Source organism: Saccopteryx leptura, chromosome 1 (genome assembly GCF_036850995.1).
Source record: "Saccopteryx leptura isolate mSacLep1 chromosome 1, mSacLep1_pri_phased_curated, whole genome shotgun sequence".
Classification (NCBI taxonomy): Eukaryota; Metazoa; Chordata; class Mammalia; order Chiroptera; family Emballonuridae; genus Saccopteryx; species Saccopteryx leptura.
This window is the reverse complement of record NC_089503.1, coordinates 145174252-145193974: the sequence shown is the minus strand read 5'-3', so window position 1 is coordinate 145193974 and position 19723 is coordinate 145174252. Positions and strand designations below refer to the sequence as shown.

At 41.5% G+C, this 19723-nt stretch overlaps 1 protein-coding gene and 1 non-coding gene across 3 annotated transcripts in view; one reads left to right on the top strand and one right to left on the bottom strand.

Moving 5' to 3' along the window:
• MRPS27 (mitochondrial ribosomal protein S27) overlaps window positions 1-19723 on the top strand; it is a 93604-nt gene that overhangs the window by 64913 nt on the left and 8968 nt on the right. For both annotated transcript variants that reach the window (XM_066376944.1, XM_066376955.1), the window contains 4 exons: window positions 5722-5836; window positions 10057-10135; window positions 13326-13441; window positions 17726-17828. In XM_066376944.1, coding sequence (XP_066233041.1) covers window positions 5722-5836; window positions 10057-10135; window positions 13326-13441; window positions 17726-17828 — 413 coding nt within the window. The remainder of the gene's footprint in view (window positions 1-5721; window positions 5837-10056; window positions 10136-13325; window positions 13442-17725; window positions 17829-19723) is intronic.
• Window positions 11278-11383, bottom strand: LOC136390281 (U6 spliceosomal RNA). The gene has a single exon (XR_010748702.1). It is a non-coding gene; the product is annotated as a U6 spliceosomal RNA (small nuclear RNA).

Genomic DNA, 19723 nt, shown 5'->3' with positions numbered 1-19723 from the left:
TCTTCACTTCAAAAAATGTGTTATTGTGCTGCATTTATTTAACACTTCACATTTGTAAAATTCTATGCCTGTGTTATTCTCTACCAAAATTTCACTTACCACCCTTTTATAGAATGGCAAACTGGGATGCCAGACTGTATATAGGACTCAGAAAACTGCTTGCAAACCGTATTTTAATTATTTTTCAAGTTGTTTTGAAATTGGTGGAACATAAATTATAAACTAACAGATAAAAATTATAGTTTTATTACTTTATTTACTTTTCATCTTATAAAATTAATAACTGTGGGGTTAGAAAGAGACCCAAGGAGGTTATATAAAATCTGCTTAAATTGACCAGCAAATCCTGGAAGGGTTGACCTCAAAGAAAGCACTAGGAATTTTCAGGGATGATAAAACTGTTCTTAATATATTTTTTAAATTATTTTTATTGATTGATTTTAGTGAGAGAGGAATGGAGAGAGAGAGAGAGAGAGACAGGAACATTGATCTGTTTCTGTGTGTGCCCCAACAGGAAGTGAACCGGCAACATTTGTGCTTCAGGATGATGCTCTATCCAACCGAGCTCTCCGGCCAGGACTGTTCTAAATATCTTGATTGTAGTGGTTACACAACTGTTTGCATTTGTTAAGACTCACAGACCTAGCCTGACCAGGCGGTGGCCCAGTGGATAGAGTGTCGAACTGGGATGTGGAGAACCCAGGTTCGAAACCCCGAGGTCATCAGCTTGAGCGCAGGCTCACCAGCTTGTGCCCAGGGTCACTGCCTTGAGCATGGGATCATAGACATGACCCCACGGTCGCTGGCTTGAGCCCAGAGGTCGCTGGCTTGAGCCCAAGGTCGCTGGCTTGAACAAGGGGTCACTCGCTCTGCTGTAGCCCCCTGATCAAGGCACGTATGAGAAAGCAATCAATGAACAACTAAGGTGCTACAATGAAGAATTGATGCTTCTCATCTCTCCCTTCCTATCTGTCTGTTCCTATCTGTCTCTCTCTGTCTCTGTCAAAAACAAACAAACAAAAAACCTCACAGACCTATATACCGAAAGTATAAATTTTACTTTTTGTACATTATATCTCTGTAAACCTGTCATTTAAAAAACAAAAATGTATTAGAACTCTAAAAGACATTTTCATCTGCTTCATGAGGTAGCTATTGAGTTTGTTGGAAATGGTTGAGCCCGTACTAGTAGACCATTGTGTGGGGGAGGTGGTGTTCTGGAGGGGCCCTGCTCCTGCTGCTTCGTGCAGTGCACATTCAGGACATGGTGGTTCAAAGTTCAAATTAGCTGACATTTCCCTATAAGATCATCTTATAGGATCTAGGATCTATAATCTAGGATCTCAAGCAGGAAAACGATTTTAACCTACTGATATCTTTATTCTTAGTTCCTATATTAAACTCTGCCCCCTTTTTTAAACACTTGACAAAAATACAATAGTGATTTAAAAATTATCTCAAGATTTCATTTGTTGTATGTAGAGGCAATTAACAGTTGGTAAAAGCAGTATTTCCAGCAGGATGCAAAAGAAAGTTAATTATCTTTTCAGAATGAGAAAGTAGGTGGCAGTGATTAAATCAGATTCTGGTTTAAATAATCACGTGACACCCTCTTTTGTTCTAGTTCACAAATGCACCCAAACCTTTAATAATTACAGTACACACTTTGCTTCATTGATAGGATTCCCAGTCCACATTGCAGGCTTCGGAGCCAGCTGTATTTTCTTCCTGGCATTCTTTTTTTCCTCCTTTTACCCGGTCACCCATCTCCCTGTCTGCCCAGCTCAGAGACTGAGGGCTCCATCTGTAAAGCCTGTTGCCACAGGATACGGAATTTAAATTCACTAGGGAGGAAGGAAAGCTGCGTGTGCATGTCTCAGGGTGGTGGCTCTCATGATCAGATAAACATTGTGGAAAGCTTGCTCACTCACACGGAAGAGCCGGTGCTACCGCTAGACGGTGGAGCAGATGCGCTCCGGGCTACGGCATCTGTGCATCAGCCCTGCTCCACTAGGACACTTTGGTCTGTGGCACTGAGAGCTGAGGAGCCCTGCCGCTTCTGCCGTCAATAGTAACCTTTATTTGAATTCCATGGAAGAAAGGCTGTATCCCACACTTTTTTTATTAATGAAGTGATAGGAAATCCCATGTGACTTTTACATAAAGTAAAAGTCTATATGTAGTCATAGTAAATCTCTGGTGTTTTTCTTTTCACTCTTCTTTTATGTAACTGCTCTGCCCTCCTAACATATCTTGAAGGCATCAAAGACTTTTGTCCCCTTGTCAATTTTGCAGCCTTCTGATTCTGCTCTCCTTCCTTTCTGATGACATCAGTCCAAATGAGCAGCAGTGCAGACAGGTGCCCTGAAGTGTCCTGAATACAGCCTGATTTGGAGGGAGAGGCAGCTTCTCAGTTCCTGCCATTTCACTGGCCATGGTTTGGCTTGCTAGGCAAGCTCTGTCTTCATCCAGCGTCCCGAACCAGCACTGTGGACAGAGATTCCCTACGGCCTGGGTTACCCTGAGAGCTACTTCTTCATCCTCTCCTTTTTGTGACACTCCTTCCTCTGTCTTTGAAATTGCACGTTCACATCTATTTTAAAAGCTGGAAGCTCGGAATGTCTCTTGCCTTCATGAGCACATTGTTGGGGTTATTTGGGTTGCACTTGTTTATCTTTTCCACACTCACAGGGTTTGCCCAGCGTGGCAGCCTGCTGGCCTGGACAATAATAGCGCTTCTGTCTAGGTGAGCCAACAGCTGACGGCATGGGGCGCAGAGGGGACTCCTACAGTGGCTGCCTGTAATCTGCCAGGCCAGTGGCCAGAGCAGGCAAGAACAAAAGCCAGTCTGTTCACAGGCAAATTAGAAAATCAATGTGTTAGTTGTGCTCTTGTCTCTTTGCCGTTCTCCTGGCTGAAAGGGAGAATGCTGGTCCAGCAGTCTGCAGAATCATTCCAGGCGAGTACCCATTCCAGAGACTTACCTGCCTATCATATTACTCCTGGCAGTTTTGTCTGAACTGCTTCAAAGATCATTGACAGGAATTCTTTCCAAACTCTCCATCCAAAATTGAACCCTACTATCTCAATATTTTGAGTTGTTTATTTTCCAGATAGCTACTCCCATAAGTCATACGCTAATTTCTTTGTTAGTACTGATGGGAGCTTGGAAAGGAATTCGTTCATATGCTACCTGGCCTGGGAAATGCAGGAATTGCACTTTGGGCAGCATGTTTCAGAGTGTGTGCAGAAGTGCTTCCCTCTTATTCCTGAGCTGATTTAATGTTGCATTTAGTTGAGACTGTTCTAGTAATGGTTGTATATCTGGATTATTAGCTTTAGAGAGCAGAGATTATACCAAGCAGCCCTGTTCAAGGATGAGATAGAGAGACTTATTAAAAAACCCTTGGACTCTGTTGACAAATCTCTCAAAGGGCGGCAGTGCAAAGACGATTACGGAGACATTTTGTGGGATGTGGGAAGTCTTGCGTAATTTTCCCTTTAGCACTTACTGTTCCACCTTGCAGAGCTTTTAAACTGTGTGTACACTGTACAAGAGTATAAATGCCCCAAACAGGAGATTTCCAGTTCTTCCCATATACCATAGATGTTAACAAAAAGATCGACACACTAAAGCTCTGTTTATTACTGGAAACCTGCTATGGGCCACCAGTGATTTCAGGCACTGAGGAATCAGGACTGAGCAAGTCCCTGCTTGTCCAGGGAAGTGACAGGCTAATGAAGAAGCAGCTCCTCATTTAGGCAATACACCTGGTCTGTCACCACCTCTTTTCTTTAAAAAATAAAATTAACTTCTAATTGGCCATTACACTTGAGTTCTCAGATTTTTTCAGAGTAACAAGGAGAGTAGCTCAACTGACTCAACGATTGATTTAAAAATGTGAGGAAAGCATGAAATAATAAAAGAAATATTTTGTCTTCTATGCAGGGGATCTCATTAGATCTAGTATCTCAGGCACCTAAATGACAACTTTCTTTGGCCAGATCTCAATCTGTACATAATTTGACCAGTTTCTATCCTTATGCTTAAAGAGGTTAATTCTGTAGAGAAAAATCGAGTGAGAGAGACATTTTCCAGGCAAATCTAAGATATTCAAAAGACTAGAGAGAGTTAGATGATTCTAAATCCGTAAAACATCGTCAGATTTTATTTTTGCCAGAGCACTAATGAATAGCCTAAATTAAATACTACTTCTCACTTTCTCTCTTTGTCTCAGCTTTACCTTGGCAGAGAACCTGTTCAGCAGGAATCTATCCTGATAACAGATGGCAGGAGGTAGCAGGTGGCAGATTGAATAAGCAGCCTCTGAATGCTTGTGCTCCAAGTTTTTGTCTTGCCTTCTTTTTTTTATTTTTTTATTTTTATTTATTTATTTTTTATATTTTATTTATTGAGTTTTAGAGAGAGGGGAGAGAGAGAGAGAGAGGGAAGAGGGAGGAGCAGGAAGCATCAACTCCCATATGTGCCTTGACCAGGCAAGCCCAAGTTTCGAACCGGCGACCTCAGTGTTCCAGATCGACGCTTTATCCCACTGCGCCACCACAGGTCAGGCCACCTTCTTTTTTTTTAAAGAAAATATATAGTTTGGATTTTGTAGGACCCAGAGATTGACCTGCTTCCATCAAGTTAAAGAAAAAGTGGGGACTTTAGCTGACATGATATAATATTTGATGATCCAGTCCAGTAAAAACAGATAAGTAAAAAGAGGCCTGCAAAGCCCTTTATACTGTCTCCACTGTCACTGGCTTTTATGGCCTAGACTCCCAGGAGCAGGAAGCGCTCTGACTCAATTGTTATCAATATATGCAAACTCGAGGCAAGTAGCATTCGAAATTCCTTTCTATGTGGCAACACTGTTACTACTTCATAGCTTAGACTGCCTTTTCTTCTTCTTGTTATTATTATTATTGATTTTAGAAAGGGAAAAAGAGAAACATTGGTTTGTTGTTCCACTTATTCATGCATTCATTGGTTGGTTCTTGCATGTGCCCTGACCAGGGATCAAACCTGCAGCCTTGGACTGCCTTTTAAAACCATGTGGGGAGCAGTAGGCAGCAAGGGGAGAAAGACTGAAGAGTTATAGAATAGAGCTGCAAAGAAGACAGTGGGACTGTGGATCCTGAAGACCTGGAGAACCTGAATGTTAAACTTTGATTAATTTTTATTATTTTTCCTTTTTTTTTCTTTCAGCTCAATGACAAGTGTCCCGATCTCTCCTAAGTGCCACAAGAAGTATCAGTGTGACACAAAGCTAACTTCCCTCTAGTGTTGCTATGCTGTTCCTTTTCGCCTCTGCTGTTTCATTGTAAATTTCTCAGGTGTCAGCTTCAGCCTCACAGCTCTCTTCCAATGAACTGCGTGTTTACAGAACACCATGCTTAGTATTTTTCCTAAACCATTTTTCATAAATCTCATACTAAAACAAGATTTTAATTTAGGGGGTATTAAACAAGGACTACAATTTTTACGGTGTTTTTGTTTGTTATTTGTTATTATTTTGCCTTCTCTTTCCCATGTTAGACTCTATAGTTAATGAGCTATAACCTCAAGTTTTTATAGACTGTTGACTTTGATGACTTTGGTTGCATTGACTGCACATCGGTAAATACCTAAGAGAAGCACCTGCTCATGGAAGATGTATTTTGGCATTGACCTTTAGGAATTAACACCAATTTTCTCTTTTTATACGCTTTATTTAGATTCCGACACAGCCCCAACTGCTGGTACCTGAGAGACTGGACTATCCACACCTGGATTAGGCAGTGTCTAAAGTATGGAGCACAAGACAAAGCGTTGTACACCCTTGTAAACAAGGTACCTGCTTTCCCAGCCCTTGCAGCTGGGATGCTCTACAGACTTGTTCTTCTGAGTCTAGGTGATATGGTATTTAAACCTGTTACAGTGCAGCAAAAACAGTACAAGGAGTAAGTTTTAAAAATTACCCTCAGGCATCCTTTTTAGAATGGAGATTGATATAAATTAATCAGCACATTAAAAATAAAAATACCCGTAGTTGCTGCTTTTCCGAGCATAGTGACAGGTAGAAGCAAAGGTAGTCCAGTCACAAGAACTCTGCACAGATGCTCATTTTGTTCTTGATCCCTAAACCTTAGATTTCTGGCCTTGTTCCCTTAGGTAACTTCAAAGGAAAAGTCAGGACCCTAGTACTCAGAGTATCTTACACTTTTTTTTTTGTATTTTGTATTTTAAGTTGGAAACGGGGAGGCAGTCAGACAGACTCCCGCATGCACCCGACCGGGATCCACCCGGTATCCCCACCAGGGGGCGATGCTCTACCCATCTGGGGCGTCACTCTGCCGCAACCAGAGCCATTCTAGCGCCTGAGGCAGAGGCCACAGAGCCATCCTCAGTGCCTGGGCAAACTTTGCTCCAATGGAGCCTTGGCTGCGGGAGGGGAAAAGAGAGACAGAGAGGAAGGAGAGGGGGAGGGGTGGAGAAGCAGATGGGTGCCTCTCCTGTGTGCCCTGGCCGGGAATCGAACCCGGGACTCCCGCACGCCAGGCCGACGCTCTACCACTGAGCCAACCGACTATCTTACACATTTCTAAAAAGACATATTCCTAGATTACTCAATGCATGTCTTCTAAATTCTGTGCCCCCTTCCCTTGAGCAATAAAGTACAAAATAAGCAATAGTTTGGAATGTTAATATTGTAAGTCTCAAACTACACTATTATTACCTGTTAGGAAATATTTTAATAGTATTTTATGAAAATGTATTGTGTCTATAGTTTCATTGGACTTTGTATGTTAAAACTCAGAAGGAAATACTAATTCTGGTTTTTGGGGAGTTTTTTTCTCCCATTACATGAGCCCAATTCAATTTAATATGCATTGCAGACAGTTTGTATGTGAGACATTGCACTGGGTATGGATGGCATTGTCTATATGAGCAATATTCTCTCCTTGCCCTCAGGAAACATAATTTAATAAGGCAGATAAGCAGGTTCACCAATAAATCTAATATTTGGCCCCAGGAGAAAGAATAGATTAAATTCTCTCTTCAGTTCATAGTTCATAGTATAATCAGTGACACAGATTATACTAAAAGAAGAAGATTCCTATGAAAACAAAGCAAGAAGGGCTAGAAAGGCAGAAAAGTCTATCTCATTTTCTGCCATCCCTGCTCATGTGGAAAGAACACTCACTCTGTAATCCCATAAATTCTACTAGTTACCTGTAACTTCAGGCAAATAATTTATCCTTCTATGCCTTAGTTTTGTCAACTCTGAGTCAAGCGAGTTGTACTAAATCAGTGATTTCCAGCCCTCCCTTCCCATTAGAATTACATTAGAAGCTTTAAAACTTATAGATGCTTTTCTGCACCCCCAAGATTTTTATTTTAATGGATCTTTCTGGAGCCCAGGCATTGGTATTTTTTAATGGGTTTTTTAAAATGTTTTATTTTTTTAATAGTCTCTTTTTTAGGTTCATAGAAAAATTGAGCAGAAGGTACAGAGTTTCCTCATCTGCTCCCTGGACCCACAATGCACAGCCTCCGCCCCCTCCCCCGCCCCATTATCAACATCGCCACCACAGTGGTGATTTGTTACAACTGATGGACCTGCACTGACACATTGTAATCACCCAAAGTCCCTAGTTTATATTAGGATTCACTCTTGGCACCTTACAGTCTGTGGGTTTGGACACATATATAGAGACATGTGTCTACTACTACTACAGTGTTGTCAGAATGGTTTTACTAAGTTTAAAATCCTCTGTGTTCTGCCTGTTTGTCCCTCATTGGTATCTTTTTAAAGCTCCCATGTTCATTCTGATTTGCAGCCAGACCTAAGAATCTCTGGCCAGTTGATTTCTAAGGCTCCTTCTAGCTATAATGATATATTGTTCCAAAAATATTTTGTTTTTACCCTGCTCCTGCAGATCAATGATTTGGTTGACTCTTTTGAGAAATATAGATGCTGCCCATGAGCTCCAACCTCTCAAACAATGGTTTTAAATTTTCTTTTTCCATTTCAGCACACACGAGGTGTCCATGCAGCCTTATGAGGAACAGTGACTCAATTGAGCAGCGATTCATAACTTTGGGAGAGTGGGGTTAGGGCCATCAGGATGTCCCAAGAGGATAGGTATAGCGTGAAGAAATTCCTCAGGCGTTTCTGGTGGTCGATGGGGAAACAACAATGGGGCAGTGTAGGAGATAGTGGTTAAGCCTACTGAAGTAAGAATTTAAAACAAACAAAAATATAGCCACAATTTAGATCATTAGTAGTCAAACATGACTGCATGAAAATCCCAGGGGAAGCTCTTTAAAACTTCAGGTTTCTGTGCCCCATTCCCAGAGATTCTGATTCTGTAAGTCTGAGGCCTAGGAATCTGCACCATTAAAAGCATTCCTAGAAAATTCTAATTCAGATGCGAAACAGTCCACATTTGGAGAAATCTAGAGTCTCAAATATTCAACTGCTTATGAACAGAACACCCAAGGATCTTGGTTAGTAGCATTTTATTGGCATATTTCTTGGGTCTTTAAAATCCAGTCAAAAAGACAACAAAGAGATAACAGGTGCTGGCAAGGATGTAGCAAAAAGGGAACCCTTGTACACTGTTCTTGGAAATGTAAATTAGTGCAGTCACTGGGAAATAGTATGGACATTCCTCAAGAAATTAAAGCAATCCCACTTCCAGTTATTATAACCAACAGAATGAAATCATTATCTCAAAGAGAGATCTGCACCCCCAGGTTCATTGCAGCATTGGTCACAATGGCCAAACATGGAAACAGCCTAAATGTCTATTGATGAATGAACAGGTAAAAAAAATGTGATCCATATACACAATTAAGCTATAAAATAAGAGATCCTGGCCCTGGCCAGTTGGCTCAGTGATAGAGCATTGGCTCGGTGTGTAGTTGTCCCGGGTTCAATTCCTGGCCAGCACACACAAGAGAAGCACCCATCTGTCTGCTTCTTCACCCTTCCCCCTCTCCTTTCTCTCTCTCTCGTCCCCTCCCGCAGCCAAGGCTCCATTGGAGCAAAGTTGGCCCGGGTGCTGAGAATGGCTCTATGACCTCTGCCTCAGGCACTAGAATGGCTCCAGTTGCAACCAAGCAAAGCCACAGATGGGCAGAGCATCACCCCCTAGTGGGCATGTCAGGTGGATCCCGGTCAGGCACATGCCTGTCTCTTCGCCTCCCCACTTCTCACTTCAGAAAAATACAGGAATAAAAAAGAGATCTTGTCATTTTTGACAACATGGATGAAACTTAAGGGCATTATGCTAAGTGAAATAAGTCAGTCAAAAAGACAGGTACCCTATGGTGTCACTTATATGTGGAATGCCAAAATACCAAACTTACAGAAACAGAGTGTAGGATGCTGGGTGTTGGGGATTATAGGAAATGGGGAGACATTGGTCAAAGGGAACAAACTTCCAGGTATAGGATGGACAAGTTCTGAGGCTCTGATGTACAACATGGTAACTAGAGGGAACAGTATTGTATTGTATAGCATTAACTACCCTTATCGTGGTAATCATTTCTCAATATAATGTGTAGTAACTAACTGGACACCTTAAACTTACACAATGTTGTATTTCAATTATATCTCAAAGTTGGGGAGAAAACCATCTAAGGGCCAGAAAATGCTGCATAAGGCAGTAATGTGTGCTTTCTTTTGAGAGTCCATGTTTGCATTGATATTCATACCTTATAAAAAGATCTCTGAACCAGTGGAATAAGTGGAGGGTAAGGAGGTTTGGTTTAGGAATTTTTTTAGCTATGACAAGGTGTTAGAATTGAGTTTTATTTTTCACATATTGGTTGTCTTACCTCAGACACCCTCACAACCTTCTCACCTGACAGCAGTTCCAGTTCCCATTCCTCATGAGTCCCAGCTTCTCTTTCACTGCACAGATGCTGTAAAATGATAGTCAAATGTTTTAAAGATAATGGTGGCAAGTTTTGTCCTGAATAATACATAGGCACATATTATAAATCAAATTAAAGTGGATATTTTTCTCTTATTTTTGCTTTTATTTTAATTTTCATTACAGGTTCAATACGGCATTTTTCCAGATAACTTTACATTCAATTTACTGATGGATCATTTCATAAAAAAAGAAAATTACAAAGGTAACAAACCAAACCCAGGTCCATTCAGAATGGGGCTTCGGCTCCCAAAGAGAGGTCAATGTCGTCACTTTCCCTTTTTTATTTCATGATGACCTCTCTTTACGTCCCTCTTTTAGTCAGAGAGGACCGGTAGTTGATTTACCATACCTCTTGGCCAGATGGGAAAATCATATCCAGGTTTTTTCCTCTGAGTTTCTCAAGTTCATTTGTTCATGCCTCTTTAGGCGAAGGACAGTGAGTTTAGTTAAGCAGGAGACCCTGCCCGAGCTTCCATGGCTGGGAAGGTTAGAGTAAAGCTGCCGTTAGCTTGCCCCCTGTTTTTGGCACCAGTTGCTAACTTTGTTTTATTTAAATCACAGTTGTTATATTATGTAAAGTATAAAACCATGAAATCAGTGAGCAGTACACCCACGATGAAGGAAAGTTATTTCCCCTCCCTAGAATTTTGTTACTTCATCTGTAAATAAGTGGGTCTGTGATCTCTGAGATCTGTTTACCCTTAAATTCTCTGATCTCATGAAATTAATTTAAGGTGACTCTTAACGTCAGCTGCAGTGAGGGAGGCCAAGGAAAGATGATGATTGCAGCAGACTCTATAAAGCGGGCAGTGGGACCCTACCACTCTCCAACGGACGAGGAATTGTAGTAAAGCACCCTTGTGCTTGCTGTTGTGCAGACAGGGAAGAAGGAAAAGGGAGGCCTTGCCATTGTATTGATACAAAGACACACACTGGCTTCCTCTTCCACCACTTCATCCAAGCTTGTTTGGTACTGAGGAGCTGTGAGGGAGCCAGGCCTGTGTTAGGGTAGTTACTACCTCAGGAACACGAGTGTGGACTGGTGGTTACTTAGGCAGCTCTGATTGGGTGTTTTCTGCTACCTTGTCTTCCAAATCACTGATTTGATCCTCTGCTTCATCTAGCTTGCTGTTGATTCCTTCGAATGTATTTTTCATTTCAGCTATTGTATTCTTCATCTCGTCTGGTTCTTTTTTATGGTTTCTATGTCCTTTTTCATGCTTACTGTCTCTTTGTTGAAGTACTCACTGAGTTTCATCCATTCTTCCTCTAAGTTTCTTGAGCATCCTTGAAATGTTTTGAACTCTGCATCTGGTATATTGCTGGCCTCCATTTTATTTAGTTAAAAACATGGAACACTTCACAAATTTGCATGTCCTTCTTGCACAGGGCCAAGCTAATCTTCTCAGTATCTTTCCAACCGTAGTGTATGTACTGCTGAAGTGAGTACTGGCGGTCACTTATGCAGCCATGACATCTGTGATCCTGTCTTTGGGTTTCTTCTGTTCATCCCTGTATGTCAGCACCTTTTCCATTGCATCAGTACTCAGTGATGAAACTGGAGACCGACCGTTTCCACCCTTAGTATGGGCACCCTTCTCCTTTCTCTTCTCTGGGTTTCTGCTCTATCTTCTTTCTCATAGGCTTACAGTTGCTCACTGCCAAAGGCTATTTGCTGCACATTAGTTTTTGAAACGTTAATTACCCCCTATTGTCCATTTCTTACTCAGTTTTAAACATGCATTTCCTGAATTTAACTGAAAGATAATTTGCTTTCACATAATCTAATTTTCATAATCTATTCTCTGAACATCAGACTTAAGAATCCATATTACTGTACCTCTGGAAAATTATGTGGTAACAGTTTTCTCCTCATTCTCTCTTTCAAAGGTATGTTGGAAGCAATGGGCGCAGCATGCAGTGTGCACATGATGTTTTGTTGAGTTGTATACCTGAAACCTGTGTGGTTTTGTGAGCCAGTGTCACCCCAATAAAATAAATTGTTGTTAGGATAGGAAATATCAAAGTACATAAATAATTATGGAGGAAAATTAAGTTAATTATACAGGCCAATCTAATTTTACTTCCCAAGCTGATGGAAATACAGAATATACATGTTGAAAGATAAAGTAAATTTGCCTTCTTTTTCATATGTAATTTTAGATTCTGTAGTGAACAGCTGGAAAAACTAAATTTATTTTAAAAACTGAATTTTTTTAGCTATAATTTTCTTTTAAAATATCGTCTATTTGTTGGGGGCGGGGTAATTATTTTATTTTATTTTATTTTATTTTATTTTATTTTATTTCTTCCAGGTATTATTTTGCTGCTGACTAGATGACTTTCTGGTCTTCCTGTCTTATCTCAGTTTCCCCGTTTGTAAAAAGAATATAGAAATTCTTGCCTGTGGTTTCATTCCGAATCATGACATGAACAAAATCAGTTGGCTAGGAACAGCTGTAAATCAGTGCTAACTCTTGCAATTATGAGTGTATGCAAAAATTGGTTAACACAACAATTCAATGCGTTAGTCAAAAATATTTATGCCTATTATATGCAGGCAACACATTTTAAACCAATATTAACATTCTCTAATGTAACAACAAATATTAAGAGGAAATTATTTGAACTTGATTTTCTTGGTGTCTGCCTATGTTATAGAATATTGAGGGAAAATAAAAATTGTTCAGGATCTGATCTCCTATGACCAGTGTTCATGTGGAAGCAAATATGTTGTATATTATACTCAGGTGCTTATAATTTATGAATGAGCATTTTCCTTCCTCTTTAAGACTTTTAAACTGGTCTCATTTGCCCTTTTTATATTAATCAGTTTTTTATCTTTGAAATAATACCTGGGATATAGGATTGCTTCTGGCATTTGTCCTCTTTGCCCTAACAAGGAGAAGGTACCAGAACACAAGCAAGAACACAGAATGGAGTTGTCAGCCCAGCCCTGCTCCGCCTATCAGGGTGACCTAGAAAATATATTTGCCTCCTTTCTGTTTGCTTTGCTTAGCGGATAGGCCTGATACCTTAAATTTGCTTCTCAGTTTATGAGGCATTTTCACATGTATTATCTTGTTGGACTGTCCAACAATCTTTTGAAATAGATGGGACAAGAGGTGTTTTATCATTATGAAGATGATACTGGGAGAAATTAAGTGGTTTATTCGATGTCCTTGAGGACGATAGTGCAGTACATACTAGTATGTACAATAGAAGCTAAAGGTTTGGGAAGAACTAGGACCAAGGCCCACATTTTTTACTTCTTAATTCTGCTTGTTTTTCTATCACCCCTCACTTTCTATAAAAAGTGCAGTTAAGTATAGATTTGGTGATGCTAACCTACAGCTAATTTGCTCTCATTTTTACTTTGATCTTCTGGCCAGATGCTTTATCCGTGGTTTTTGAGGTCATGTTGCAAGAAGCCTTTGAAGTACCTTCTACCCAACTTCTCTCCCTCTATGTTTTATACTACTGCCTGGCAAAGAAGACAGACTTCACTGTAAGTAATGTACCTAAGCAGGCCCACGAGCCTCAGAAAAAGCAGGTGGTGGCCGCTCAGTAGAGATGAGGTGGCCAGAGGGAACCCCGGCTCCTGGAATCTGAAAAGAGCTATTCGATGTGCAGCTCTGTGGCCGTGTACAACCAGGAGTGAGTGTTCATTCTATACATTGTAGCTACTGGTTTCTAACAAAGTGGAACTGGATGTTCCTGCACGCCAGAGAATCTCAAGTGAATGTGCTTGCGCACATTTTGAAACTTGAGTGAGTTCTAGTGCTCCTCAGCCATTCGGAAATGGGTAACGGGTAGTCGGTGGGAGCTGGACACGGCAGCGCAAAGAAGCAGTGGCCTGCTGGCTCTCACTGCAACCTTCCGTATTAAATGCCGATTATTCATGTCAGTATTTTCCTAAGGTTAGGCTGGGTCAGTCCAGAATGCCAGGTTTGGTTTTATACCTTAGGTTAGGTATTTAGTTATTATTTATTGCTATGCTAAGACTAACAACAGCTAATATTTAAAATAACACTTACCTTAAACCAAGTTGTGCTTTTGGTATTTTAAATTAATGCAGTTAATCCTCAACTCTATACAAGTGAGAAGACTAGGGCACAGAGATGTCAGGTAATAGCGTGGAGCTGCCTCATGAAGCCAGGAAGTCTGGTCCTATTATCTTCCCTTAGCCTCAAATATAACATTAAAAGCATTCTAGTTTGGGTAGGAATTGGGTAGTCCATATCCTAAAAACTTAAGGCAGGGGTCTCAAACTCAACTCAGCATGTGGGCCGCAGAGCAAGATCACAGCCGTTCGGCGGGCCGCACTAGGTCTACAAAAGGCAACTGTTACGCAACACTTTTCTCACTGCAGTTGAAAACAAAAACAAAAAATCAGTACAAAATTGTTCGGCGGGCCGCATGCGGCCCACGGGCTGCGAGTTTGAGACCCCTGACTTAAGGTGTGGTTTGCTTCTCTAAGATGAGTGTCATAGCCTATAGCAAATGCCCCATTCATTATCTCATTAAATATAAAGTATCTGTGACACTCCATACTTGCTCACAGAGGTGAGCAAACCTTTTCAGCCTACAGTTTAAGAAGAATACAGGTATTTAAAAACAATGAAACAAACACAGATATAAAACTATGACTATAATGAGCACTACAAAGATGTCTGTGAAAAACCTTTTGTTTGTATTTTAAACTTCAGTAGGTTAGGAAAGGCTTTCTTAAGAAAGTATTTCTTGGGTTAATATTTGAAGGATGAATAGGAATTAACTGACTGAAAAGGGGAAGAAAACCCCCAAAGAGGAAATAACATGTGCAAAAGCCCTGTGGCAGAACATGGCGGGCAGAAAGAGGCAGGAAGAAGATAGGAAGATTGTCAGTGCAGCTGCAGCCGGGAGACCGGTAGGAAGGCCTTACGATGGATGAGATGAGGTTAGAAGATGTAGACCATGCCTAGCCATTTGTCTTCATACTAAAAATAGTGAGAAACCGTTAAGAAGTTTGAAGCAGAGGGGGTAACATGATCAGATTTGCATTTTGAAAAGATGCCTCTGGTTGTAATGCGCATAAAAGATCAGAGAGCGCCAGGATGGCTGTGGTCAGAGCATTTAGATGTTATGGTTGAGCAAGAGGAAACGGTAGCTTGGGGACCAAGATGTGGTGGAGTCAGAGAGTGGCCAGTGGACATATTTGGGGGGCAGATCACAAGATGATGAACTAGATATGGAGGCAGGGAAGGGGGAGTCAAATAAGAGGGGAGTCATCCCCTCATTTCTGACTTGTGTATCTGGACAAGAAGCTTGCGGTGTGTTCGCAAAGGGAACTTGAAAACGGCTGGGTTTTATGAGGAAAATCGTTGATTTGGCTCCGAACATTTTACCTTTTGAGACAGTCAGGAGATTACACAAGGGAAATTAGGATCTTAATGGGAAAGTCTGGACTGGATATAAAAGTTATACACTGTAAAGCCAGTATCCACGGCCACCATCACAGCCACCTGGCCCATGCAGGTTCACATTTGATTCAGACAGACGGTAAAGAAACAGCAGAGCCAAAAGCTGGTGGACCATCATCTTTAATCCTAGCTTGCACCCGGCGGGCAAGTAAAAACACACACTGGGCTCCAAAACCCATTTACATTCAGTGCTCACAAAGCTACTGACTTATCCAAGTTTCCTAGAATTAAAGGTTTCTAGCTCACCAGACTTTATTCACCTCTGTTCCCCATCTCCTTCCTTCTCCCTGCACAAACTCTGCACAAACTGGCTTCTCACTCAACACTCCGCCATCTTGGCTGCTTCTCCTAGCCTCCTCCACATGGCCTTTCTCTGCTCTCCTCTCTGCTCTCTCCTCTGATGATAATCTCAGGAACCAAGAGCAAGCTCCCGTTCTGCCCCTATTTTATAGTGTAGAAATCAAAACCTTTGATCCAATATACAAAATAGGGAAGTCTCTAATACAAAGTCACATATCTGAGGCATGATGGGATTGCACCACCCCACATCAAAAAGGATGGGAAAGGCTCAATCCCAAAACCAAGCCCAAGGCTACAAGGATCCTGCCTGCCCACAGCCCACCCCCAACACACATTAACATCACCTGGGCGACAGCTTCCATGTGGGCAGCGCCATCTTTAACCAAGTGAGCATAATATATTTTATCTGCCCAATAGAGTGGATTATGGATTGTATAAAAAAGAGTGAGTGTAGTCAAGCGTTTTGAGATAGCTAGCTGTGAGGTGGGGTAGAGCAGGGGAAAGAGAGGAAATGAAGGTTTGCTTTGTATTATCAGGAGAGGCAGAGCATAAAATGGAAAAGCCTTAGAGGACATGGTGAAATAGCACCTTGACTTAGTCTATGGTGGTGCAAACAACAGAAGCTAACAGCTTGGAAGAGACCTAATATTTTAGCAGTGGTTACACTATTTCCAGACCATTCAAACAAACAACAACAACAACAACAAAAATCTCTAAGACGCTCATTTATTTTTGTTTGTTTGTAGAAGTCCTCTGGGAGTATCAGCGTTCAGGTCCCCATCACACCCTGCTCGGTTCCTAGCTCAGCCAGATTGCTGCTTCCCTGGCTCTTAGCCCCTATTGCATTGTGATACTATAGATCTTTTTTTTTCCCTTAAATAAAGGAAAAGCTGTTTTTAAGACTCCTCATTTATTATTCACTGGGCCTCTTTTCATGCAGTCTGTGGGGGGAACTCAAACCTTAGAGTGATTTGCTTTTGAAAGTGAAATGACCTGGCCCTTAATTACCAGCCATTTTACTTATCTGTGCTGCTGCAGTGCCTGGGGAGGTTTTGTTTCCCTCCCAAGGTCTTTGCTTTGTTCAGGCCTTAAGAAATTACACTTTCATTGCACAAAGGCCATTCCCAGTGAAAAGGTCTGGGCGCCCATTAACACCTGGGGTGCCTCCCTTAGACCAGGCTGCTGTTGTAGCCCACGGACCTTGTTCATTCTCTGCTTGCTCCCTAACCTCTGAGCGCAGTGCCCAGCGCAGGGAACCTGAGCTTCGTGCTCTGTATTGCCAAGCCAGAGCCATGGCGCAGGCCACTTTGCACCCATGTGGCACCAAGAGGATCACAGCTGTGTGTCCAGGGAGTCCCCACTGCTACCCTTAACTGCTTTGCAGCGAGCTTAGCAATGTGTGTGTTTTTGCCCCATTTTTCTCATGTCTCAAAAGGCTCCAATTTTACTGGAATGTAATTTTGTACCATGGGTTGAAAGAAACGATTACTAAGTGTTTCTGATTGCCTAATTTACTTTTGAGAGGCATAAATCTATTTAAAAGCAACCTAATAGTTGTATTTATTTTAATACTGTCAAGGAGGAGTCTTATCATTGCTGAATTGTTTAAAATTCAAAAGCTCACTCCATCATGTCAAAGCCATGTGAGTGAATGTCAAATTTTTATTGACTGTCTCAGGCAATGCTGGTCCAGAGCATGCTCTTTATTTTCGTTTTGTTTTGCTTATTGTAAAAGGAGCTCTTACTCATTGCCAACATTTTGGAAAATAAAAGTATGAAGAAGAAAACCAAAATTACTCATAATTTCACTACCCAGAAATCTATTAACATACAAGATATTCTTTTCTGTATTTTCCATTAAACAAACACCTTTTACTTACAAAATTGGAAGTATAATGTATCTATAGCTTTATTATTTTGTTTTCTTAATGCTGTAACATGTTCTTTTTACGTCATGTTATTAAAAATCATGTTTTTGCATAAAGCCTTGACTGCTTGGCTGGACGGTGGTCTGGCACGTTCTGTTGCAGTGGGAAGAGGAGAGGAACTTGGGCGCGTCCCTGTTACTGCCCGGCCTGAAGCAGAAGAACTCCGTGGGCCTGAGTTCCCAGCTGTATGGCTATGCACTTCTCGGTAAGCTAAGGGAGCCGCACAGTATTGTTTTTCATGGATAAAACTAATGCACTCTTCTACTTCATGATAAAATTATACTTCGATTTAAATTTGCTAGTGAATTCCTGTACAGCTGTCATTTTTAGGCACACACACAAAAATAGACTTTGATGGCCTTACAGTTATGACATAAGAGAATACAGCGGGTTCTAAAATGTGTCACTGACTTGCAAGCTGAGAACTAATACAGGTGACCATGGATTATACTGAGTGGTAATCAGTGTGAGGAAGGGACAGAGAAAGGAAATGTCTGGCCCTCTGTTGGGATAACCTGCCAGTAGAGTCTTTCCCGGTGTTAACATCTTTCTCTCTCTAGACCTAAAGTCCAGGAGGTATGAAATTTCGAGTTAGAGTTGAAGGCCTCTCTTTGGTGTGCTTTTCAGGTGAGGGATGACGAACTGAGCACAATGACGAGCAGTTTGGGAACGCAGAGAGTGTGCCATGCAAAAGCTGACTGCATTGTAGACAGGTCGGGAGAGCACAGCCGCCGAGCTGCAGCCTCCGAACCCGGCTGTGTGGGATCTGGGCAAATCACACTCAGCACCAAATGTGCCCTCTTTACAGATGTTTATTCTCTTTTTTTAAGATTTTATTTCTTGATTTTAGAGAGGAGAGAGCGAGGGGAAGTCAGAGGGGTGGGCGGGTGGGTATCAACTCATAGTAGTTGCTTCTTGTGTGTGCCTTGACCAAGCCCAGGGTTTCAAAACGGCAACCTCAGTGTTCCAGGTCCATGCTTTATCCACTGTGCCACCACAGGCCAGGCTGAAGATATTTATCTGCATATTATTTCATTACTTTTTCTTCTATGTATTAAGTGATAGCCATTTGAGAAAGCACCTTCTCTTGAATATACATTGCTTCTGCTTATGTTTGATTTTTGAAAATCATCAAAGTTATAGCAGCTTGACTGCTTTTGAAGTTGATCTCCACCCACAAAATGTAGTGTGGCATTCCTGGATGCCAATTCTGATAGAAACTGCCTCAGAGAGAGGAATTTCAGGGTTTACCAGACTGCCTGTCAGTCTAATGAAAGAGCTGACCACTTTTTTTAAAAACCATGTTTGCCTTATTTGCCATCTATTTTCTGTATCAATGTATACGTTTTTGCCTTTGGATTAGCATTCAGCACTGTTGCACTGCAGGATCAGGAAGATGTCAGGGCTAAGAAGCTGTACTGTGTTGTTGTTGTTTCTGAGCAGAGGCCCCGGCACTTTGGGACCGGCAGCCAGCACATCCAAAGCTCTTTGCTCTCATCAGTGTGTGCAGGCTCCCTCACCCGAGGGAGGCAGCTTCCCAGAATGTGACTGCAGTCTAGCCACAAGCATCTTACAGGTCTAAAATTAGCTGTCACCTGATCAGCTTTGTCTATTTGCGTCCTACTATAGCTTTCCAAATCCTCCTTCCCAGGAAAGATAAAGTGAAGGTAGATTTAAGACCTGGCTGCGCAAGGTGACTTGGATCATTAGTGCAGAGAGGACTGCTGTTCCACAGGAGTCCGGAGAGCCCCTCTCCCCAGAGAACTGCTCTCTGCCATCCACAGCTTGAATGCCAGTGTTGATGCTTTGAGGTACCAAGAGAAACACTCATGTCTCGAGATCCAAACGTCGATGAGGACTTTATGCTTTAAGTATTGATAAAGCTCAAATCAAGGAAGGGAGCAAAATGAGATTTTTTTTTTTTTCATAGGAAAAGTCAATGGGATGTTTTAGAGCATTTCAGAAAATGTCGGATGTTTCCTGGCAGGGCAGGTTGCCCACTGTTGACAAGATTTTCACCATAGGAAAGTTGTACAATTTCTTTTTCTGAGTAAGACTTTGTTCTTTTTTGTTATTGTTCATTTTTTTATTGATTTGAGA